This window comes from Marmota monax, unplaced genomic scaffold (assembly GCF_021218885.2).
Source record: "Marmota monax isolate L192 unplaced genomic scaffold, Marmota_monax_Labrador192_F-V1.1 WCK01_AAM20220418_F8-fsc00122, whole genome shotgun sequence".
Classification (NCBI taxonomy): Eukaryota; Metazoa; Chordata; class Mammalia; order Rodentia; family Sciuridae; genus Marmota; species Marmota monax.
The window spans coordinates 2,018,760-2,045,185 of NW_026695223.1; the positions used below are offsets into that span (position 1 = coordinate 2,018,760).

Here is a 26,426-nt window from a genome sequence, read left to right on the forward strand (position 1 = left end):
TTCTCTCCCATCATTTATCAAAGCTGGAAATTATTTATACGTTGGCATGATTATTTGATTTATATTTCCTTTTATACTAGAGTCTAAGATCCATTAGACTACTGAATGTCCAAAAAGTAACTTAGTGCGTGGCAAAGAGTAGATGTTTAATAAATTTGAAAAAGTGAAGAGATGAAAGAATAAAAATCAATGAATAAAGAACTGAATGTACATTTTTATTATATCTTACTCTAAAGAGCAATAGAAAATAATTATTTTTTATCTATCTTAGTTTGGACTAATACATAACTATGGATGCCTAATAGGGATATGGCAGTCTCTTAACGTCAGGAAAAGAAGCAGAATCCTTAAGAAGAGGCATGCAAGGAAAAGATGAAGAGTACTTTTAGCTACACTATGTTTTCCTATATCCTGTCCTTTCCTTGCATGTCTCTCTATGTAATGCTCAATCAAATTCAAGAAGAAAACTTACCTAAAAACCCTGGTCTTTGTGCTCAGCACCAATAAAGTAATCTCTAAGCACCTGAAATATTCTACTAGATTAAAAGTATCTATTTACCTGGGCACACTCACCATATAGAGTCAGCTTGACCTCCTGAGAAACTAGAGGTTAAGATCAATCACATGGCAGTCAACTATGTCTACATGACAAATCCCAATTGAAACTCTGGATACTAAAACTCAGATGAGCTTCCCTAGTTGGCAATATGCCACACATATCATTACATATGGTTGCTGGCAGAAGTAAGCTAGCCGTCCACAACTCCACTGGTAAAGGAGTGTAGTATGCCAGAATTGTGGGTATACCAGCTTTCACTGAGTTATATGTATCTGTCTGGAGAACTCGCCAAACTAAGTGTGGTCTTGGGGCTTCACAAACTTGCAGCTAAAGTCAGAAGTAAAGATGACCTTCGGGACTCCTGAGTGTGCCTAAAGGTATCTAGCCTGGGCTGTATTACACAAGTGCCCTTCTCTGGTTTTTGGAGCCAAGGATGCCATTCATCGAGATGATTTTTCTCTTCTTTCTGAACATTTAGGTAGATCTTATTCCCAAGCCTCCCTTACAGTTAGGTGCGGCCATGTAACCAAGTTCTAACTGATGAAACATGGGCAGAAGTTCCAGGCTTGGTCCATTAAATCCCCCTATGAGCACTCCTCCATGCTCTTTTGCCACAGAGGTTCATTGGGAATTCAGCCCCTGGTGTGATTTTGGAAGCCTCCTGCTGAGATGTCAGAGCACTCATCAGTATGTATCCCTGAATAAGTATCTGAGAAAGGGCTGACTCCTCACCCAACTACCTGGAAGAGTCCAGGTCTACCCCAGAGAAACAAACCTCTGTTGTATTCGGCCATTACTAATTTGTCTTTCATTTATCCCCAACCAATACAGACCTCTTCTCCTTAATATTATTTTTGTCTAGATTTCCATCCATTATCTGCATCTGCCCCCAGGTTACTTACTATACACTAGACAGGAAGTCGAATCTCTCAAGTCCTGGTTGCTTCTCTGAACTCTCATTCTAATATCTGCTCTGATTTATTTTACATTGGCAGGCACTAAATTCCCATAAAATGCAGCTATAATTATGTAAGATTTATAAAATGAAATATAAATGCAATCTGGCATGCTAGACTTCCCACTAGTGTTGCCAACCAATATGTTTAACCTCTCTTATGCCTCTCTTATTTACCTTCATAATTTTTTAAATTTTTCCCATATTATTCTTTTTTAAACATACCAAATTTTTGTTTCTTTATCTTTTTTTGTTTTTTGTTTTCTGTGCCACATTTTTATTGATGGTATTTGTGTTCCTCCACCTAGGAACATCTTTCTTGCTTCTTCTCTACACATCCACCTTGAAATGCCATCTTAAATAATATACAACCCCCAAACTGCCCATCTGTATGAGACAGGAAAAACAACTGCCCCCCTATTTTTTTGTACCAGGGATTGAACTCAGGGGTACTTGACCACTGAGCCACATCCCTGGCCCTATTTTATATTTTATTTAGAGACAGGGTCTCACTGAGTTGCTTAGCACCTCACAGTTGCTGAGGCTGGCTTTGAACTGGTGATTCTCCTGTCTCAGCCTCCCAGGCCACTGGGATTACAGAGGTATTCCAACACACCCAGCTCTCCCATTTTTAAATGAAGATAACATTTCTTCTGGACTTGTGAGTGTTAAGACAAGTCATATATTTATTTAAGTAAATTTATATAGATAGATTTTATGTATTTACATAAATGGATTTACAACAACAGATCTATTTACCTAGGAGTAGAAACACACTTAAATACAAATATAGATTAATAGGTACAGATTCCTTGTACAAGTTTTATTGAAATCTTAGTAATGCTTAGAGATATAAAGATAAAGGTGAACAGTATTAGAGATTGAATAACATATAAAAATACATTCATGTCAGAAGCAAATAATCTACCAAAAAGAAGATATTTATAAACGTTTTGAAATCTTTGTTAATTGTAAAAATATTTTGAAGCAATAAGAATTATTAATGTGACCTATATAAATATCCATAGAAAAGCAAAAAGGAAAACTAGATGAATGATCTCCCCATGAAAATCTTCAGAATAAAAATAGGTAGCAAACTGTCTTGGTTTGGATTATTCTGTACAATTGGCATATGGCCACTGATCACTAGAAATGTGGTTAGCACTAATTGGGGTATTTTGTCAGTGTGAAATTCACAGCAGAGTCTGAAGACAATGTGAAAAAGAATGTAAAACATCTCACTAATATTTTTATATTGATTTACATGCTGAAATGATAATATTTGGAATATATTTAGTTAAACAAAATATAGTATTAAAATTAATTTTCCTTGTTTCTCTCCACTTTTTTAACATGGTTTCCTAGAAAGTTTATCATTAATTTATTGTCCACATCTATTTCTATAGACAGTGTTAAATAATCTCTAGCCACGTGGCAGAAAATAAGACCCAGACACTTCTCGCAGAACTGTAAAGCTATAGGATTCTGTGATTTCTCCCAAAAGCCAATATGATTTAATTAAAAATTTTTCCAATTTGAGGGAATAAAGGACTAGTGGGAGTCTATGAATCACAGTAGATCCATCCCACCATTAATGTGGCTAACCAAGGGCAGGGTCTTCACTGATTCACAGTGAGTTGCTCTGCCTGTCCTACTCAGGAATCGAATGACCTTGTGGTCTGACTTGTTTTTTGAAACAGGGATGGGAAAGGGCAAGAAGTGGGTTGAGTGGGGCTATGGATGGTGACACCAAAACCTGACAGACAGGTTTTCCAGGACTCCACAGGATAGGACTAGAATGAGAATGTGTGCGCACAGACCACACATGCACGGGCACACACACACACAAACCCCTGCCTCCTCCTGGATTTTCATTCAAGGTTTCTAAAGATAAAATGACCTAGTTTCATAACCCAGTTTAAACCAATCCCACATGAAGTCAGGTTCCCTGATACTGTCCTGGAACCAAACTGTGAGGCAGATCTCAACTGTGCTGCTTGGGACAAAGTGCTTCTTTCCTTAGCATCTTCAACTAAAGGAAAGGAGAAGAGGTGGTCTGGATTGGGGATCTGGTTTCTGCAGCACTTGGGATGGATGAGAGGATGTGTTCCAGTGAAGGAGAAAAAATAAACTGAAATCAAGGATATTGGGTTCAAAGCCAACACGCCCTTTGAGAAAGAACTGGTCCCTCACCCCCACCCCGCCCCACCAACACACACACAATCCTGAGGGTTGTTATAGGCAGTGTGATGGGCAAAACCAAAATTATAAAACAGTAGGGACAGTAGGGAGACCCAATGCCTGTGCTCTCTGCTACACTCTAAAAACAGAAGATATTTCTAAGTGCAAATTAAATCTCCATTTCAGGAAAGGCATATGACATTTAAGAGAAGACACCATTATCTGCAGAACAGACACATTTCTAAATGGGCTAACTCACTAAACTGGGAACTTGGAATCCAGCCCAGGAGATGAGAATATTTTTCCTTTTTGAGCATTACTTCCTCCCTTTCTAGTAATTTAGCTTATTTCCTCCAACTCCAGCTTGGCTGGCATGCATCTTACGATGTCGAAGTCCGGGGAACAGCCCCTGTCAGTTGTCATTGTCTCTGGGAAGGTGAAGGGAGGACACTATTAGGAGCAGTGGGAAGATCAAATGACCATGTGTGCCTAGCGGTCTAACACAATGTACTGTAATAGGAAGAAATTTTAAAAAGAGTTACTTAGCATTAAAATAGCACACATCCATTTGTTTTGCAAGTAAGTGTTTACCAAGCCTTTCAGTAACTAGAGATTATCTGAGTGCCTGTCAATTACCAGTGATATGTCTCTTTCCAGCTGCTTGAGCAGAAAAGCTGTCTTCAATTCATCCCCCAATGCCAGTAACTATGTAGCAGCTCCTAGGCTAGAGTGCTATGCTCTTCCTGAGAAGAGGACACAAGCAGAAGAGACTGCCTGTCCTTTCACACAGCCTTGAACCTAACTGAGAGCACCAAGGCAAACAGGAAACACTAACTTGGCTGTAAGTTTTTCAGACAATGCCCTGTGCATATAGGCATTGTGAACAATCAAAGCAAACAATAAATGAGATACACAGAACTGGCTCATTAAAAGATGAGCATGTCTTGGGAAAAAACAAGAGAGGAAATGCCCATAGCAAATAGCCATCTCCACGTTGGACTGAGCTAGGGTCCCCTGTTGTCCTTAGCACACTCAGGAACCATACTGAAGACTGACTTGGTACTCTGTGCGTCATCATTAAGGGTTTTCCCCTGACAGATGTGGGGTGGGGAGCCTAGGAAGGGCTACAAGGAAAATACTACAAAAGGGTTATCAAGGAAATGGGACTATGTACTAAGGTAGGGAATCCTAGAGATGATAATAAACTATTTGAGTAAACTGCAGAAGGAGAGTAGGTATTGCACGTCTAGGAAAAAACTAAAATTATGAAAGAGACTATTTACCACTAAAGAGGGAAACAAAAGTGTAAAAACAGAATACTTAAAGGACATTGTTAAGTTCATTCATCAAAAGCCTAAAAACTGACTCAGACAATAGTATCCTCCTGGCCAAGCTATACGGTACCTACAGTCTGGGCTCACTAATCAGTGTTCACCTCTGTCTCAGGAGCCCCATGAGCAGATCAGTTCTCAACACTTCTGTAGAAGGATAGCAGGTAAAGAGCCGTGTCTCTTCAGAGGGCTTTGGCATACATGCTAGGGTCAGAACAGAGCTCTTTACTCAAACATAGAAACTCAGTGACTAAGATCCTAATCCCAGGTTGACCTTGCCTGCCTTTCAATTTAAGATGCACCATGAATAGATTCTATATCTCTTCCTTCACTGGTAAAGTGAGGCAAGCAGATGTGGCATAGCCAGAAGGTCACATACTCAAGGCCTTTGAGATGACACCCATCCATCCCCCTGAGCCAAAGGGTTATAGAGCAAAGAGAATTTCAATACTCAAGGAGGAGGCAGGAAGGAACAGGGAATTCTCAGCCCTTCCTCCTCTGTTCTGTGGTTGTGATCAAAGCCCTCCAAGCATTGCTGAACACTATTGGGCCTGGTATCTCATCCAATTACTTAATTCAGTAATTGGAGTTCCTTTGTTTGTGTGTGTGCGTGTGTGTGTGCGTCTGGTACTGGAAATTAAACCCAGGGCCTTGCACGTGCTGGGCAAATGCTCTACCCCTGTGCTACACCTCAGCCCTGTTCATTCTTTCCATCCTCTTTCTTATTTTGGAGACTCCTAAGAGGCTCCAGGGCTAATCATTCCTCAATAAACAGTAGTACTGAGTAAGTAAGGATTAATCATTTTAATGCAAGTAGTCCAGAAGTGTGGGCTGATGGTGGGGGATGAGCTAGTTGTCACCCTGATTTTCCACCAGGAATTAAACAAGGGGGTAGGCAAAGGCAGCAGTTAAGCCCAATGAGTCTTCTTACACTTTAACCAGAACAAAGTATTTCCTGATTTGGTTCTTGGAACAGAAGAGCAAACTAAGGTGATATAAATGAAATTGCTGAAAAGTACGTTTGGTATGAAGAGCCAAAAAATGTAAAGCAAGTAATCTTAAGTCTTGGCAATAAAAATAAAAATAAAAAAAGAGGGAGTCACCGAAATATTTTTAATAACCTGCCTCTTTCTCATGCCATAATTTCAACAGACTGCCATGATAGGGTGTCCACAATCAAAGAGGGAAGGAAAGGGAGGAATAAAAGACCACTACACACAAACCAGCCTTAGTTCTTATTTGTTCTTCTCCTGTTCTGCATTACAGCCTCCCACCACCTGCCAAAAATATCACTGTGATGAATATTGGAGTACATACCTCTCCACAGGAATCAGAAAATAATGCTTTCTAGCCAAAAGCTGGCACAAGCAGGACACTTATTAAAAGCCTTTGCTGATGACTATTTCCAACACCAGTGGGGATGGAGAGTCCTTTCTAACACTCCAGTGACCCACTCTGAACCCCTCTGTCTTGGTCCTACTCCCCCCACCCCACCCCCATGTTCTAGCTGTTGATTTATTGTCTGTCCCCTGGATTCTAAGCTCCTTGAAGGTAGAAACTGTTTCTTCACTGTACAATCTCAAGGAACACACACATGTCCTAGGCATGTGTTCGGAAATGGTTGATATATGAATACATGAATAATTTTTGAATAAATAAAACTGCAGAATGCTATGGGTAACAAAAAAAAGAAGAAGAAGAATTTTTCACACTTGTTGCCTTGCTTGATCCTAACAATACCCAAGAATCTCTCTGGAGGAGGGGCCACAATTATCCCATGTACAAATGTTGTAGAGGCTAAGCAAAATTGAGTGATGTGACTAATGTCATGCAGAGGACGAGGAACACTTTAAGTGAATGTCCCTGGCCAAATGATTTAAGCTATCCCTCATTCGAATTTCATATTTCAAATAAGGACCTGCTGCTTTAGATCAGGAGACTGTTTGAAACATCAAGAATATTAAACTAACTTTTTGTGTTACATCATTGATAACACTCTCACCACTGGACCATGTACACCCCCATATAATTTTACAAATAGGTTTGTGTACACATTTAATTATTTTTAGTTATGCAAACACTGGTGTAAATATACACTATCCCATATCATGAATAAATATACTCTACTATATACACTGTGTAATCTATTGTGGTACAACTATATTCTACACTGTATCATAACTGTTTTACAGTAAAGGGAAGCTCCAATATAATAAATCTCCATCAAGGAAAAAGTTACATTTCAATTATATTTAGTCTTTTGCAGGATACTTCATAAATGTCGGCAGCAGCTACATAGATATGTGTTCAGAATGTAAAGGAAGAATGTTAATAAATATGTGTTGGGGGAGAAAAAGGTATTATAATATGAAGGAGATTAAATCATGACATAAATTCTTTAAAATACATCTATATCCACTGATTTTCAACAAAGGTACCAAGAGCCCATATCACAGAAATGACAGTCTTTTTAATCAATGGTGCTTGGAAAATTGAACACCACCTATAGAAGAGTGAAACTAGATTCCTATCTCTCACTGGGTACAAAAATCAAATCAAAGTGGATTAAAAACTTAAATATGAGACCTGAAACTACTAGAAGAAAGCACAGGGAAAATGCTTCATGACATTGGAGTGGGCAATGATTTTCTGGAGAAAACCTCAGTCGCACAAGAAACAGCAAAAGTAGATAAATGGAATTACATTGAAAAAAAAAAAAACACCTTCTGCACAGCTAAGGAAACAATAAACACAGTGAAGGAGCAGCCTACACAATGGAGAAAGTATCTGCAATCCACATCTCTGACCAGAAATTAATATCCAGAATATATAAAGAAGTCAAAAACTCAATAGCACTCACAAGAGGATATTCAATAAATCAACAAATATATGAAAAAATGTTCATCATCTCTAGCAATTAGAGAAATGCAAATCAAAACTACTCTAAGATACAATTTCACCCCAATCAGAATGGCAGCTATTATGAAGACAAACAACAATAAGTGTTGGTGAGAATGTGGAGGAAAAGGCAAACTCATACACTGCCGCTGGAACTGCAAATTGATGCAGCCAATATGGAAAGCAGTATGGAGATTCCTTGGAAAACTTGCAATGGGACCACCATTTGATCCAGCTATCTCTCTCCTCAGTCTATACCCAAAGGACTTAAAAACAGCATACTACAGGGACACAGCCACATCAATGTTTATAGCAGCACAATTCACAATAGCTAAACTGTGGAATCAATCTAAATGCTCTTCAGTAGATGAATGGATTAAAAATGTGGCATATATACACAATGGAACATTACTCAGCAATAAAAGAGAATAAAATCATGGCATTTGCAGGTAAATGGATGCAGTTGGAGAAGACAATGCTAAGTGGAGTTAGCCAGTCCCAAAAAAAAACAAATGGCAGATGTTTTCTCTGATATAAGGTGACTGACTCATAGTAGGGTAGGGAGGGGGAGCATGGGAGGAATTGACAAACTCTAGATAGGGCAGAGGGGCGGGAGGGGAAGGCAGGAGGCAGGGGGTTATCAATGAAGGTGGAATGTGATGGACGTCATTATCCAAAGTACACTTTTGAAGACATGAATTGGTGTGAACATACTTTATACACAAACAGAGACATGAAAAATTGTGTTCTTTATGTGTAATAAGAATTGTGATGCATTCCGCTGTCACCTGTTTAAAAAATAAAAGCAATTTTAAAAATTCAATAGCAGAACCAAAAAAATCAATTTTCTAAATGAGCAATAGACCCAAATAGACATTTATGATTTTTCTAAAATGAAGACATACAAATAGCCAATAGGTATATGAGAAAATGTAAATATCACTGATCATTAGGGAAATATAAGTCAATGCCACAGTGAGATATCACCTCATCCCAGTAAGAATGGCTCTTATGAAAAAGACAAAAGATAGTGTGTGCTGCAGAGGATGTGGGGAAAAGGAAATCCTTGCAAACCGTTGATGGGAATGCAAATTAGGATACCCATTATGGAAACAGTATGGACATTCCTCAAAAAATTAAAAATAGAAATACCCATATGATCCAGCAATTCCGCTACTGAGCATATAGCCAAAGGAAATGAAATCAGTATGTCAAAGAGACATCTGCACTCCTGTGTGCACTGCACCACTACTCCCAACAGCCAAGACATGGAAACCACCTAAGTGTCCATCAGCTGACAGATGGATAAAGAAAATGTGGTGCAGGAACACCACAGGGTGCTATTCAAACATTAAAAAGAATGAAATCTTGTCATTTGCGACAACATGGATGGAACTGGAGATCTTTATATTAAATGAAGTAAGCCAGGCACAGAAAAAAAAAACAAGTACAGCTTGTTCTCACTCATATGTGAAATACAAAAAAAGTTGAGCTCATAGAAATTGAGAGTAGAATGGTATTTCCCAATGCCTGGGGAGCTAAAGGGCAGGAGGATGGGGAAGGTTGATCAACGGGTACTAAGTTACAGTCAGGAGTAGGAAGTTCTTGTGGGCTATTTCATGGTTGGTGGAACATAAATAATAATGTACCATCTATTTTAAAAAGTTAGAAGACATGATTTTAAATGTTTTCACCATAAATAAATAATAAATGTTCAAGTAGACATGTTTACCCTGATTTAAACATCACACAACATACACATGCATCAAAACGTCACATGGGTATGTATGAATTTTTATGTTTTCATCAACTAAAAATATATTTCAATTTAAAAACACACTCCTCTCCTTTCCCTACCCCACCTCTCTCTTCCATAGGAGAGGAAAAGAGCACAGATTAGCCTGTGTGCACAAACTCAACTAAAAATGCTAAACAAGGGTCATCGTCAAGACAGGGTGGCAGGACTTTAGAGGGGCCTTCCTACAACTGATGCTGTTCCTTAGATGGCCCTGGGAAGGGACAAAATCTTTTCGTTCACAGTTAAGAGATGTTATCCACCAAGAACTTAGCTATTGAAGACTCTCCATAAGTATGTTCTACTGGACTTAAGAATTCTAGTCTGCAACTGCAAATTAAGTGAAAAGGTTTTGTGGGTCTGTCTGGAGGTGGGAGTGTCACCAATAGAAGGACAACGTAAACTGAGGTTCTCATCTGTCCAGAGAGGAAGGCATCCCCTAAAGCCAGCGTGACTTAGGAAACGAAGTTCCATGAAATCGATCTCAGATCCTATGACGTTGCCAAGGGTAAGCTCTGCTCATCCTCACCAACCTGGCAGAAATCAGTAGAGCCTGTGCACATGGTAACTTTTATCTCGGAGCTACAAAGTGCTTCAAGGGATTAGTGAAGTTGTCATTTTAATCTTGAACACAATCTGACTTCATATAAAGAAGAAATGGAGCTATGGCTTAGACATCCTAAGATTAGTCAGTGAGCGATATTGGAAATCATCACGTCTTTCATGTAGCTATAGGGATCCTGAGAATGAGCAACACACAACATGCAGCCGAAATTAGGTTCAAGTGAAAAAGCTGACACCTACACTCCAGTCCAGAGTTGCTCTGGGCTCCTTGGCTGGACCATTTGCCACGGGAAGGCTGAGAGGATGTGCAGGAGCCAGATGCTGGAGGCCTGCCCGGGAGATTGCTTTCCTGCAGCAAGAAGAAAAGAAAACAAAAGAAAACCAGTATCAGAATCTTGTACAGAGTACAAAATTTCCCATGGGTAGATACAATGCCCAAGGTAGCTTTCTACATCTGAACCCCTTTACAAATGTGTTGGAATACAGCTCTCTAAAGGAAGAGGGTGGCAGGTCCCAAAAGACAAGGAGCTTGAGGACAGCCCTCTGGGGAAATATTGCTTTAAGACCAGAAGGTAAAATGTAAGCCCCTGTTGAGGATAGAGAACAGAAATGGAGGTCTCTCTATTTACAAAAACGATCCAGGGTTTGGGCAGTTGCAATGCTTGGAGAATTTTCAAGTTGCCAGAATCTAAAAGCAAAGAAGAAAGCAGCCTCGTGAGGCCTTCTGTTGAAATCCTTTTGGTGCTCAGGGCAGCTGAAAGTCCATTCTCTTCTCTCAGAATCATCCTTCTTTGCCCTTGCAGAGGATTTAGGAGCCTGAGGTTTTAAATGGGAAAAAAACGTTCTGCATATGCCAAGGAAGTGCACATGCTAAAAGATCAGCACCTCACCAAGGCCCACAGAGAGAAAAGCCAAATCATAGTCTTAGATCCTAGGTTTGTTAGGTGGAACATAACAGAATTAAATTCAGAAAGGAAAGACTGAATCAAGGGAGGCTGAGACAGTTGGCTCCAACTTTGGCCTGCAAGGATAAGAAATAAGAGAAGCTGTTTTAGCCAAGTAAATATGACCATTGCTCAGCTAAGGAAACAGAAGTGAGAAAGTCCTGGAAAGAATAAGAAGGGCATAGAAAAGAAAGCAAGCAGAGATCACCTAGGGAGACTGTGGTGTTGTTGGGAACAATAGTTCAGTTTTTGAACAACCTGTCGAAAATGTCCAACAAAGATCAGGAGCTTAAGTTATGAGTACAGAATCATAATCTGTTAGTATTAACAGATGCCTAGAAGGGAGGGCTTCTCCTCCCTACAAGTACCTATGTATGGTCTGAGAAACGTCTGAAATAGAATCCAGTGGGGGTTGGGATGCTGCAGCTCTGAGTCTATTCGGTTGAGGGTGAGGCATAAGAATCTGCATTCACACAGGCTCCCAAGGTGTTCCCTTCCGTGTGCTAACGTGTTCCATGGAAGCAAGTATGTTTGGGCAGTTGGGAGAACAATAGCCTACCAGGACCCATCAGAGGGAAGCTCTAGAGAAAAACCTCAGCAATTTTATTCTGCTGACTTTGTGTCCAGTTGACACACTGTAGCTCAGATCCTCAGACCCCTTCACCCACCTCACCACAGACAAAGAAGGCTACAGACAGCAGAGTGGAGAGAAGGAAAATCAGTGGTAGGGAGATAGATCTAGAATGAATCCCATCAGGACTGAGCCACCAAGAAAAGACATTTGCACCAGAAAGGAGAAGGTGTAACGACAAAGGGTACAAGTCTTGTTGAACCCTAAAAGAAAGGTGATCTCTCAACATGCTCATTGGCCTCCGAAAACCCCATCAAGAATTGGAAATTGTGAAGATGAGCAAGAAGGACAGCAGCCCTAACAACCCAGGAAAGGAGCGTGGAATCCAGTAAAGAGCCCAGAATTGTGCAACCATGGATCAATAATCAACTGTGTCAGAGCTCAGCGAGGGTCCAGCCCTCCTTAATCCTTTTAGTCTCTGCTATTCCTCCCCAGGAGGTTCTATGAAGGGTGGACAGGTCTTCAGAGGTTGGAAGTGATCATATCAAACTTGCCAGCAGCACTCAAGGCACTTAATGTAGATAATCCCCCAAGGGTCATTGTAAAAATGGAGGCCTTGAATGAAGTGAGTCCCTCACTTTCACCAAGGCTACTAATGAACATCAATTTTGACCCTTCAACCCAAAGTCTATTCTTTATCTTCCTTATTGTTAAGTAATAAGAAAGGAACAGTGGAAGATTCCGATCTGTGATCTTCCACCCACGATCATTTCCCTCCAACCAAACTGAAGGAACTTCTTCGGCATTCTTTATTAGCATTGTCTCCCATTTAGAGAGATTTTTGTGCCACAAAATCAGTTTCGGATTTATAAGAAAATCAGATCTCTATGGAGTCAGAAACCACAAGTCCCATTTTCGGGTCCTCAACAGTATACACAACTTAACCTTAAATGTTTCACACACACACACACACACACACACACACACACAAAATAGTCCTTAAGATGCCTGAAGAACTCCTGAAGTGCAGGTGAATAAGAAGACACTAATCCTTCACTTTTTCATGAACTGCCTCCACCCCCAGAGCTGTGATCAGGAAAAAAAAGGGTCAGAGCAGGGGGAGGAAGGAAGAGGAAGAGGAGGAAGAGTGGAAATAAAATTCTACTGTCAGACACCAAATGAATTTAACTGATCAGAACTTGTAAACTCTGACAACCAAAATCTTATTACTCTTCCTAATTAGGAGTGCCAGGAGGGGCAAAAAATGCAGATAATCTAATTAGTATGCAAGAGATGTATGTGCTATAGAAGAACAATGTGACTATAAGAGATACATAAACATTTAATCCTTAAAGAAGTTGCAGTCAAATCATAATATTTTCTAGCCTGTGAACAGACACAGTTAAGTAGTCTTTTGTTGATCATTTATCCCTCATTGTGGATGCAAATTTAAGGTTGCTTTTATATAATTAATTGAAGAAAATTATATATCAACTGCACATATAAATATTAATTAGGAGGAAAAAATAAGTAAGAAACATCAAAGTGACTACCAGTCTATAACTTGCAAATGGGTCTCATAGAAACACAATATAAGAGAAAGAGAATAGGGGAAAAAAGGAAGTTACTATAAGGCAGCAGAATAGAAGTAATTTCTGCTTACAGATTTCCATTCTAAATAAAAATAACCATGGGAGAAATCCTTCTTTCCAAAAACTCATACGTGAATACTTATTTTTCTTCCAAAATCAGAAAGTAACCTCATTATATCTCAGACCTCAAATAAAATTAGTGTATGTTACTTTTCTATTTAAATTTATCTTGGTTGTGGGAGATGACATTTAAGAGCATAACGGCACTCGGTAGGTGGTTGGAGGGGGATGGTAAAACAGTGGTTTTATGCTACAATTTGCTTCAATAAAAAAAAAAATGAGGTTTCAACTTCTCATTCCTTATTCCTGCTAAAAATCCTCCCAAACCTATAGAAAGCAAAAGCATGAAATGCCAGTGATTCTTTCTATTAATCTCACAACAACCCTTTTGTGAGGAATAACTATAATCACAAAAGCATCTTTCAAAAAGAACTGTGATGTTAACCATGAAATAGATCTGAAAAGAAAATACTCTATAATGCAGTTTCAAAAGCATAAAGTCACAGTTAATGCCAATTACCTGACATGGAAGACCTCTAACATATTTAAAGTATAAAAGCCATCATACATTTTAAACAGCATTCTATTATTTCCTTCATTTAGTTCAATAAGACTATAAACTCCTAAAGGACAGGTTCAATTCATCAACTAATCTTATTTCATTCTGGCCCAAGGGTAGACACAGCATATATTCAATAAATGCATTCTGAGTGAATGAATGAACTTGACCAAGAAGCTAAGTGCAACAGCCTACTGATTAGATCAAGGTCTCAGAAATTTGATTTAGGATGATTTGAATTATACCCTAACCTTACATTTCAGTTATAGTCTTTGCTGAGAGGGTCAGAAACCCTTCAAAGTAGCCCTTTAAAAATAAATGCAAATGAGGTAGAATCCAGTGTTAAGCACAGACAACATCAAAACCGCTTTGGTTGATAAACATTGACGTGAAGCCCCTTTGCTAGGATTTTGTAGAGACCATATAATGCAGTTAACATTTACACAATGTATTTATCAAAAGAAACACACAGCTTATACTCTACATATACAGAATTTTTAAAAATGTATGGGAAAACAAGTAAAAGGATGAATTCTTAGCCAGTATACTTTCTAATCATCCATTTCACAAATTTCTCTCAATTTGCCCTGGTTCCACTCTGTCTCCAACTTTATGTGGCTCCCATATTCAACCATCTGTGTCTTGCCAACTCCCTCTCCAAGTAGATCCTAGGCATGAGCATAGGAGGGGGACCCTGCTTGCTGAGCAGAAAAGCACCAGAAAATCAGGAGGTCCCTTAGCCAGGACATCTCCTAAAGTTTCCCCTTTTAGATACCAGAAAACTCCTCTTGTTCTAGAAAAAAAAAGCCAGCTGTCCAGAGAGCTATTCCTTACATTGGTTCAATTCCATTGTGCCTCAAGAGACATCTTCAGCACTGTGTGTGTTGGTGTTTCCCCACACTGTCTAGGCACTAACTGCTTGTATTCAAAGCAGCCCATAATGCCTCCTGGTTACCATAGATAAGCTACCTGCAATGCTGAGGATAGTCCACCCAACAAAAAAAAAAATGTCCTCAAACCTGCATGAATTCCAAATATTCCACCAGAAGTATATGAAGGGGAATAAACTATGTGCAATTATTTGAGCCTAAATCCTACTTCATTTCACATATGCATTCAAAATAGTTTTTGGTGATTTTAATGTATGTTTACACTTTCAAGAACTCAATTATTATTGAAACAAAGGTCATGTTTAGTTTTCTTTTTTTTTCCTTCTCAAAAATTCTTTAGTTTTAAATGGAAGAAAATTTCAGATTTTATTTTTGATTCCACAAATATTAGTAATGGATACGACAATCAAAGCAAAACAAATAACAAAATATCTACCACTGGATTTCTATTTTTATTTTCAGGTTTTTAAAATTTTTTTAAATTCTAATTTGTTATGTATGACAGTGAAATGCATTACAAATCATATTATACATAGAGCACAATTTTTCATATCTCTGGTTGTATACAAAGTATATTCACACCATTCATGTCTGGGGTGTTAAGTCACTCAGAAAACCATTTTTTTTTTATATTGAAGGTTCAATGTAACATACCTGCATTATTCTGGATATTTTAACTTCACAATCATTCTTCAACAGTGGTATTGAACCTTTGCCCATGGTGAAGCTTGACAATGAGTCCATTTAAAAGCCTTCCATGGGACAGGGAGTAGAAATCAGTGATGAGTGCTTGCCTAGCATGCACAAGGCCCTGGGTTCCATATGTTCCCTGGGCTGAGATCCACTGTTGCACAAAATATGCAAGCCTCTGACTACTTCAGTGTGTCCACTAAAGTGACTAAGCCTAGGAATTTACATACTGAAATACATTCATCCATTCAACCATGTATTTACTCAATTCACTGTTTTAGATGTGTAGACACATGAATGAATGAAACAGATAGGAGTCACTGCCTTCGTGAAGCTTGCATTCCAGGAGAAACATGCTTTGCCAATTACTGAATCATGTTATATATTTATGTATCTCTCTCAGAATGAGATAGGTACCTTTATTATCCCTCTTTTATAATAAATTTTAAATACAGTATCACGAAATGGGCAAGCTACATGTTCAAGTTCACATGCACAGGAAGAGCTCCAAGTGACTCTGAATCCAGGCATTTAGCACCAGGGTGGTTTTATGGAGTAAAAGGGAAGTTAATGTCACAAAGGTTAAGATCTTTTTAACTTTTATAAAGTAAACAACCCTCATTTCTGACTTAGAAGTTTTCACAGGGTCACAGTCTGTGAAATGCTGACAACACATGGATACAAAGCAAACTAGTCATACTATGAAATTAGCTTCATACACTGATTTTCTAATTGCCTTAGTTAAGAAAGTCCTATCTTGGGCTGGGGTTGTAGTTCAGTGGTAGAGCACTTGCCTAGCACTTGTAAGGCACAGGGTTCAATTCTCAGCACCTCATATAAATAAATGAACAAAATAAAGTCCATCAACAACACAACACACACACACACACACACACACACACACACATATATGATGTTCTATCTTCACAATAAGAATGTAAGCTTCAATTAGAGAGAGGCTATGTGTGATAGGCTTCAGAGCATGGAGGTTAAGACAACTACTGACCTTACCAATTAATAGCTATGTGGACAAGTTATTTCACCTCTTAGATTCAGTTTTCTTATATAAAAAATAAAATAATTATGTAAAATTCAGGGCATAACAGAAAACATTTTTTAAAAAAATTAAATATGCCCAGAATACCTGGCACACAGCAAATCCAATAAATGGTCACCACTATTACTATTATTCCACATATTAGAAACTCCCACAGCATCTAGCTGAAGTTAGGTATAACGTAAATCTCTGAATAAACATATGAGATTTGATTGCTCTCAACTTTTTCAAGTTCCCCCAAATACTTCTACTCATTCAATAAACATTTTACAAGTTTCTACCAAATGTCAGGCCATTCAAAGGGGTCATTCAGACAGAAGATTCTTCTAGCCAGGGAATAATCCCATGGTGGGTGGCCTAAGGAATAACTTACCTACCTTCTTAGTGCAAAACCAGAAATTACAACTCTCACCTCAACTTCACCAACGTTATTGAAAATAGACATTCGATCCAGATACCATTGGAATTATTTATTATAGTCATGTAAGTTAATGCAATACCAAAAAAAAAAAAAAAAACTTGCTTGAAAACTGAAAAATCTGTTACCTTCCCTCTCAGAATTTGCAAACTCTTCTACCAGTCAGGATTTATTTCTCAAGCACAATTCATTATAACCACATCTATAAAATGATGCTGGTATCGACTTGGTATAGAACGTGGCAATAATCCTCATTTTCAACAAAGTGAGACTTCTTAACTAAGATTCTCTCAGGAATTTATGACATTCTTCTCTTGAAGATATCATTTGAGGGAGAAAGTAACCCTTGGAAGTAGAGAAAAAGTAATTGTCGTGTCCTCCCAAAATTCATATTTGGAAGTCTTTAACCCCAACACCTCAAAATATGACTGAATTTGAAGACAGGGTCTTTACAGAAGCCATCAAGTTAAAATGAGATTGTTGGGATGGAACCCTCATCCAAGATGACTGGTGTCTTCATAAAAAGTGAAAATTTGGACAAAGATACACACATAGGGGAAAGCCATATGAAGACGAACACAAACATCAGGACAATGCATCTACATGCCAAAGAAAGAATACCAGCAAATCACCCTCAGCCAGGGGAGAGGTGTGGCCCAGACTCTCCCTCAGAAGGAACCAGCCCTGCCAACACATGGTCTCAGATTATAGCCTCCAGAACTGCAAGACAGTGATTTCTGTTGTGGAAGCCACTCAGTGTGTTATACTTGGTTATGGCAGCCCAAGAAATTACACATATTTCAAATCTAAACCCAGTGTTTGGATTTAGTATGATGGGATTTAGCTAACATCAGCATGTTGACTTACCTTTTCCAACCACCCAAGGAAACCGTGGGTACGATTTGGCTATAACGCTGCTTTTCAGGACAATAAGCCTTAAACAGAGATACAGTCTGATGAAAAACTGCTGTTAAAAACATTATTTCCATAAAAATAAGAAGAATCTGACAAAGTTTTATTTAACTCATTAATAAAATAATAATCAGCAGAAAAGACAAATTCAATATGGGAGTATAAGAAATTGAGATTTATAATAGGAAAGAAATGCCTAAGAAGACTTCTAAGTCAGAAATGAGGGTTGTTTACTTTATAAAAGTTAAAAAGATCTTAACCTTTGTGACATTAACTTCCCTTTTACTCCATAAAATCATAATCCATCAGCTTTGCAGGCTAACTTCTAACCTTACAGAAATATAAACCATCAGTACTTCTGTTTTGGATTAATAATCAAGCATACAGAGACAACAAAATTACTGTACCCAGGAGTATTAAATGAGAATCAATTATTAAATAATCAGGTTCTGCTTTTATTGGAACAGGCGAACTAGAATATGCTGTAATAAAATAACATTTTAAAAAATCGAACAGTAACTATTTCTCCTGTGTCAAAATTTGGGATGATTTTATTCTCACTCCTCATAGTTCATCTTCTCTTAGGTCAGAAAGAGGCTGTGTGGGACAGTAATTTTCATGTTTACTGGAGAATGCCCGTCAGGAACTGAAGGAAGCAGACTGGCCAAGAGAGAAGCTCAAGTAATGTTGTTCCAAAGACAGCCTTGGCTGACCCCACAATAGGGGCTGGAGCTGGGATGGCCCTTCAGGATTGTCCCAAATCTGAAGCAGAGGCACAAGACTGAACCCCCGCATCAACCAGAGTTTGGGCATGTGAAACCCCTGGGGAGAGATTAACCAGGGGCAATACCCAGGAAGGGCTCAGCTGTAGACCACAAGCAGCTAACACACCTGGTAATGAAGGCTGAGAAAATGAGGAACTTGGTCCTGAGACTGTGCATGGATAGTCGACTACAGCACACCTCTGATATTCCTGATAAACCACAAAATGGACCAAGTTATTATGTCCATTTTACAAATAGGTCAACTGGCATTAGAAACTTTAAGGCACCTCTAATAAGCCATATGGCTAATGAGTGAGAAGGCAAAAATTGGAGCCCAGATGTCTGGCTCCAAAGGCTCATCACTCTGTATTCCCTTTGAGAGGGATATGGACAAGAGGGCCCATGGCAAGGCCATGCAATGGATAGAACTGACCAGCGAAATGCTGTTTCAGTCTGCTATGGCTGTCACAACAGAATACCACAAACTGGGAGCTTATAGACAATAGAAACTCATTTTGCACAATTTTGGAGTCTGGGAAGCCCCAAATTCAAGGCACCAGATTCAGTGTCTGGTGAGGGCCTACTTGCTGCTCACAGAGGGTATCTATCTACTCACTAAGTCCTCATGGGGTAGAAGGGGCCAATCTCTTCCCCTGTGCTTCATCTATAAGGCACCGATCCCAACCATGAGGACCCCACTCTTATGATCGAATCACCTCCCAAAGGACCCACCTTCTAATTCTGACAGAGTTGAGATTTTAATATGTGAATTTAAGTGGCAGAGCTGGTAGCATAAATATTCAGGCCACAGTAAGTGACCTGGTGTAGGAAGAGGGGCATTTTAAGCCCTCAGTCCAATGACCAATTGGGAACTGTCCTGCTGTGACAGACATGCCTCCTTTGTCTGCTCCTCCATATTTCCTACAGGCTCCTACATCTTCAGGGAAGTCTGTCTGCTCCCTGCCTTACAGCAGTGAGGCTTTATGAGTGTGGAAACTGAGAAAAGAGCTGCCCGTTACATTTAGGTCAATGAATACGGAATAGACCTTGCCAACCAAGATAGAAAGATAATCCAGAATTGAACAAATTTAGGAAAAGCATTAGCCTCAGGACAGAAATAACCTTAAGAACATAAGCCCTTTGGGACTTCATAGAAATTTTTAAGCGAAAGGATTAAGACTCACAGGTCTGTTCTCAGTAAAATTACCAACAGGAAAAGTTTATTTTTAGAATCCCTTGTCCATTTCCACGCGAACACACCGGTCCCTGCCCACTTCAATTTCCGATCGCTTAGTACCTGTGTTGCCACAATCAGTCTCTGCTCAACTGATGGTATTTAAAATAGAAAACGCAACACAGTCTTCTCAACTGAAATAAGTTTGAGGTATGTCCCTCACAAGGGCATCTGCATTTTCCGAAGGGACTCATAAAAATGGAAAGACCAACATGACGCAAAGGAATGGGTCATTTAATACTCAAAGCACAGAAAGTAATTTTTCTAAGCCCAAACCCAAACATTATAAATACTGGTGGGGAGATCTGTGGCTAGTGGTGGAGACCTACTCACCTGCTTAGAGGTGAGCACTAGGCATAGGACCAGGCTGAGAGAGAGGGACCCAAGAGCATAATGATATGTATGTTCGAGAGTCACTGCCAACCTGTATCAGTGAGGAGGCAGAAACACACAATTCACTCCAGATGCTTCGGATAAAGACACTTTAGTAAGGGAACTACTTAAAAGTAGGATTATAAACCAACCACCACCTGGTCACAGGACTTACAATACAGTAGAAGAGGCCAAAAGCATGTGGTACTGGAGAAAAAGAAATGTTAAGTCACGAGAGACTGGAGAGCAGGTGAATGGTCTTGTCAAAGTGAACTAGAACTAGTACAAAATCCATTTCAACGTCAACCCTACCCTTAGCAAACAAAGAAAGTCCAGACTCATCGATCTATTCCCACATTTCTCACTTTTTGAATCTTTAATCACATTTGCAACTTACTAAATTCTTTCTGAGGTCAAGTGTCCTTTTTTAAACAAATTTTCATAAGACATGAAAAGAAACAAGAAAGTATCACAGGAAAAGAGTCAGTCAATACAAGAAAGACCAGATACTTACAAAAGTAAATCGCCTACATTAAAAATATTTAAAGAACTTAAATAAACCATGTCAAAAAATACTTAAGAACACTATGAGAACAGTGTCTTATCAAACTGAGAATAACCATGAAAAGATGCAAAATATTTAATAAGAACCAAATAGAAATTCTGGAACTGAAAATATAATAATTAAAGTAAAAATTCATGATAAGTGTTTGATAGCAGATTTAAGCTGGTTGAATGAATCCGTGAACTTACAGAAAGAACAATAACCTTTTCCACTTTTAGAAACAGAAAGAAAAAGAAACAGATCCTCAGAGATGTGTGGGACACCACTGAGAATGCCAGTATATTCAAAATGGGTATCCCAGAAGATGGAGAGACAGAGGCAAAAAAAATTTATTGAAGAAAAAAATTGCAAAAATTTCAATATTAATTTAAAAAGCATATTAATCTATACATTCACAAAGCCCAGCAGACTTGAACTAAGATGACTCAGAGCTCCACACCTAGAGACATTATAGTCAAACTCTTAAAAGTCAACGATATAGAGAAAATCTTAAAAGCAACAAGCAGAAAATGAATCTTCACCTGCAAAACATTCTCAATAAAATTATAGCTGACTTCTGATCAGAAAACATGGAGCCTAGAAGGAAGGCAACAGAACGTCATGTTGGAAGTGCTGAAAGAAAAAAAAAAAGGTTGACCAATAATTCTATATCCAGTACAACTTCCTATCAAAAAAAAAGAAAAAAAAATTCTACGCATATGCTTCATAAAAGATCTATAAATATGCACAATAAAACCAGAGAAAATATTCAACATTTTAGACATCAGGAAAACAAATAGCATATAAACAGTGAAATTTTATTTCATGCCACTAGAAATAAAAGTGAGAAAATAAATAAAATAAAAAATAAAACAGAGAAAGCTAAATGTCAACAAAAATATAAAACAACCAGAACTCTCATACATTGTTGGTAGAAATGAAAAATCTTAAAAACACTTGAAAACTTTTTGGCAGTTTTCTATTCTAGTTAAACATCATGTGATATGATCCAAGCAACTCCTCTCCTAGATGCTTACACAAAAGAACTAAAAGTGTTCACATGAATATTCATACCATCTTTGTCCATGTTTAGTAAAGAAAAAAGAAAATAACTCCAATGTCCATCAACAGGAGAACGGATAAAAGAAACTATGGTATAGTCATACAATGAAATACTACTCAGGACTCAAAAAGAATGAACTAAAGATAATTCCAGTAACATGGATGAATCTCAGAAACATCCTGAGTGAAACAGATGGGTCACAAGAGAACAAATATGTTTATATTTTTATATATATAAAGTTCTAGAACAATCAAAACTAATGTACTGCAGTGGAAATCAGAACAGAGGTTGCTGAGTGAAGGAGAAGGTTTGACTAGGAGGGCATACAAATTAATTCCCTGGGGTGGTAGAAATGTTCCTTTTCTTGATAGAGGTATCAGTTACACACTTTTGGACTTTGGTTAAAACTCATTAGCTTGTATTTAAATATTCTGAAACAAAAATGACAAATAAAGAAGGCATGTAAGTTGCTACCCAGGGAGGATGCATATTTTAAGATGGTAGCTATTATTAAATGATGGAGATTGCGATCCGTGAACATAATTTTGCTGTTTCTTATGACTCTGATAATCAAATGGAATCATGAAATAAAATGTAGAACATGCAATTAGAGATAACCCTGGGAGAGGACAGGGAGTAAAACAATAAAAATGTTATAAATGCCCTTATTTATAATACTACAGAACAGTCCTTTGAACCATATCTTTTGAAAAAAAAAATTTAGTAAATATTTACTGCACTCCTACTATGAAGCAAGTGTGTTTATTAAAACACAGACCCATGCAAATTCTAATAGTGGGAATGCCACACAGGTTAGCAAATACTCAGAAATACTTTTCTTTAAGAAAAAGGGCTTCTTAACTGTCCCACTATGCGTTGCTAGGACTAAACTGTGTTGACAACACAAACAGTTCATCAGTGTCCCCTGCTGCAACACAGATCCTAGAGGCCCCCAAAGAGCCCTGTGCTGAAGGCTTGTTCTGCAGAGTGGTGCTCCTGGGATGAGGTAAAGCCTGTCACTCAGCAGGGGCCAGTGGAGGTCTTCAGGTCACTGAGGATGTGCCCTTGAAGGGGATGTGGAGCCCCGCCCCCTTCTTCTGCAGCTCTTTTTGCTTCCTGGCCAGGAAGTGTGTGGCTCTGCTTCACCACATGATTCCACCATGAAGTGCTGCCTCCCAGGCCCACAGCAACTGGACCAATCATGGCCTGAAACCAACAAAACCAGGAGCAAAGCTATCTTTTTTTTTTAAATAAGTTGATTATCTAAGTATTTGTTATAGTAAGAGAGCAGACTAACACATTCCCTTGGGTAGCATTTTTAATCCAAGATACAAACAACTGAGGTCTCTATTGCTGTGACTCTTGACATACTCCATTTTTCTTGTTCTCTAAATACATCAGAAGAGCTGTGCAGTTGAAATATTATGCAGGCCAAGGGAAATGTGAGGTTTGGCCTTTAGTTACTGGTAAAATAAAATGCTAGGTCTCACGCCACAGTGTTCACCCTGAAGAGGAAGTCAAAAACTGGGTGGCACATTAAAGTGTCAAAATACCCTTATTTAAAATTTTTTTCACCCATAAGCAGTCCTAGGTTATCGGCCTTTCAAAGATAACTATTACAACAGTTGGATGTGGAGTCTCAAACTTCCTTGACTTTGAGAAAGACCTTATTTTCCAACTATTTCCCTAATTACGCCATGTGAAACCCCTCTTTCCTATAGGTAATAACTCCCCTAATAGTCTCACTCAATTTCTGCTAACCATTGTAATCTTGTTCATTTCATTCTCATTTCTGATCCAAAACCCCTCTCCTCCCATAGACCTGTGGCATTGGCAGCTTTGAGTCGGAGCAGGGATAGGGAGGTCTGCTCTTCACGATTGTCTCTCCATTCCTACTGTTCTCATTCCTCTCATTCCCAGAGGAGGGAACGGGAGTGAAAAGATGGTCTCTGCAATTGACTAAGTGAAACTGGCAGCAGCACTGGTCTTAGCTATGAGGCTGAGCTAACTGTCTTGGACTGGTGGTAGCTTTGGTATGCTCTGCCCAAAGCAACCCCCGCAGCGTCCATCATGATGAAGATCTTGTGACAGCTCCCAGTTGATACCGTCATGATGCACTCAGATAGACAGGTTGCTTTCAACTGACCAAAAGTTATGACAGTGGACAAGAATGGCCCTCCAGTCCCCAGAATTTCAACTACCCGAAACTGACAGAAAGTGTGGAATCAATTTCCAAAGTTTGTGAGTATCAAGAACTTTCAGTAACCCTAACTTGTGCTCACCTTCTACCTAGCAGTCTCCCACCAAAATGTCTCTTTACAATTTTTTTTCTTCTGCCTGAGGGCCAGATGGCCAAATCCACTGACTGTTCACATGCCGTAATGAGGATTGAGATGTTTAAACTGCCTTCTGAGGAGTTTCTGATCTCAGCCCTCCCACTGCCGCTCTCGAAACTGAAGACGTGGATCCATCTTGTGTCCATGGTTTTTGACTTTTGAGAATTGGCTATAGTTCCAAGTAACAGGAAAGGAACCCATTCAATAACTACACTTAGCAAAAGGAAAGTGGGTCTCAGAATCAGACTCGTAGGCATTCAGTGTTTTTATTCAGTGTCTACAATGTTCCAGACTCGAACTAACTTCTAACAGTAAGGAAGTAAAAGAAACCCACAAGGTCCCTCTTCTTGTTAAGTTTATCATCCACAGAAAGAGAACAGACAATAAATAATTAGAAGAACACATGAATTATTGCTAATGGATACAACTGCTATGAAGGGAACAGGTTTGAATGTTCGAAAAGGGGAATTATGTTGTTTAAGGAAGGCTACTTATGAGGAGGTGACAGATACAGGATTTAAAGTAGCTTCAACTGGAAGCCAGCCTCTCTCCCTTGTTAAATGAATGATCTATCTATTAGTATTTCTTAGGTTCGATGTCTTCATCTGTGAAACAGGAAGGAAAATTTGTATCACATGGGTTGATTCAAAGGTACAATTAAATAAGAATATTAAATGCACCTTTTTCTTCACCCTTTCCTAGAACAAAGCAGTGGTTTTGAAAACAGCATCTGTGATAATTAAATAGAGGACTAGCCTTGAAAGTGGAAAGTGGATTAGAAAAAAAAGAAAAACAGATTTGACTTATTAACTTTATGACTCTGAACAAGTCACTTAACTGCTCTGAGCCATTGTTCCCTCAGCCATAAAGGAGAGAAGATAATATCTTTCAGGAAATATGAGAGTATAAACTACTTTGTATAGTAAAAAATAAAAAAAAGATTATTTTGTAAAGCCACAGTGTACTTGATGTGAAAAACTAATGTACATGCACTCAGAAGCAGAGGTAGATTTATTATGAAACTAACGAAGCCTAGAATTTAAGGTTTCTCACTTCAACAGGTTACTATGAGTACCGGAAGCCACAGAATTTCACGTGTGGGAGGGGAGAGAGAACCCACTGTCAGGAAGCATTTATTTCTAAAATTTCTGGGGTATTATCTATAGAGAACTCAGTGAGGGGGTTAAAAAGAGGAACCAAATTTCAAATATTACACTCACCTTTAAAACTACAAGAAAAAATGTCTGATTGAATATTAGCACTAAATGATGGGAAAAAATATCACCCCAGGATATGTGACCACATGCTAGCCTTACCATGGATTTATTCCCCGAGTTTTCCAAAAGACTTTTCAGTATACATAGGTATGGGTTAATAAGTTTCCCTTATCTAAGATGGAAATGTAAATCCTTCCAAGGGAGGAAAAATTTTCAACCCAAGTCCCCCCAAATTTCAAAAAAGTACCAAGACACTATGAAATCCCTGTCAAAAATATAAACACACACACACACACACACACACACATACACACACACCACACAACACACAATGAGTTCTAGGCAGCACAACCTCTAAAAAATTAAAACTAAACAAAACCATCATAAATAGAACATAAAATCATGTTTTATATCTTTAAAGGAATAAAAGACAGGGTTAAAACTAAGACTGAGGAACAAAAAATATATATAAATAAACAACTTTTTAATTTTTCATTTTATCTTGCAGTACTGGGGATTGAACCCAGGGTCTTCCACGTGTCAGGCAAGTACTCTACCACTGAGCTACATTCCCAGCTCTTGCTTTATTTATTTATTTATTTTTAATTTTGATATAAGATCTTACTAAGTTGCCCACACTCGTCTCAAACTTGTGATCCTCCTGCTTTAGCCTCCAAAAAAACAGAAAGAAAGAAAAATACCTATTTTAAAAAGAATAAAAAAATAAAATGTTAATAAGGAAAACTATAATTAAAATCAACATATGTCTGTTAGTGCTTCAGAAAGAAACAAGAGAACTGGACAAGGTAATATTTAAAGACAGATAAGAAAGCCATTAAAACTCAAATTAAAAAGGAGCTGCATTCACATAATAGAAGACTCAATATCCTGAATTTCTCGATTCTTCCCTAGATGTATAG

General features: G+C 38.5%; 1 protein-coding gene across 13 annotated transcripts in view; it reads right to left on the reverse strand.

The window, feature by feature from the left end:
- Positions 1-26,426, reverse strand: part of Dgki (diacylglycerol kinase iota) — a 428,822-nt gene that overhangs the window by 270,805 nt on the left and 131,591 nt on the right. For all 13 annotated transcript variants that reach the window (XM_058575765.1, XM_058575763.1, XM_058575762.1 and 10 more), the window contains exon 2: positions 10,524-10,632. In XM_058575765.1, coding sequence (XP_058431748.1) covers positions 10,524-10,632 — 109 coding nt within the window. The remainder of the gene's footprint in view (positions 1-10,523; positions 10,633-26,426) is intronic.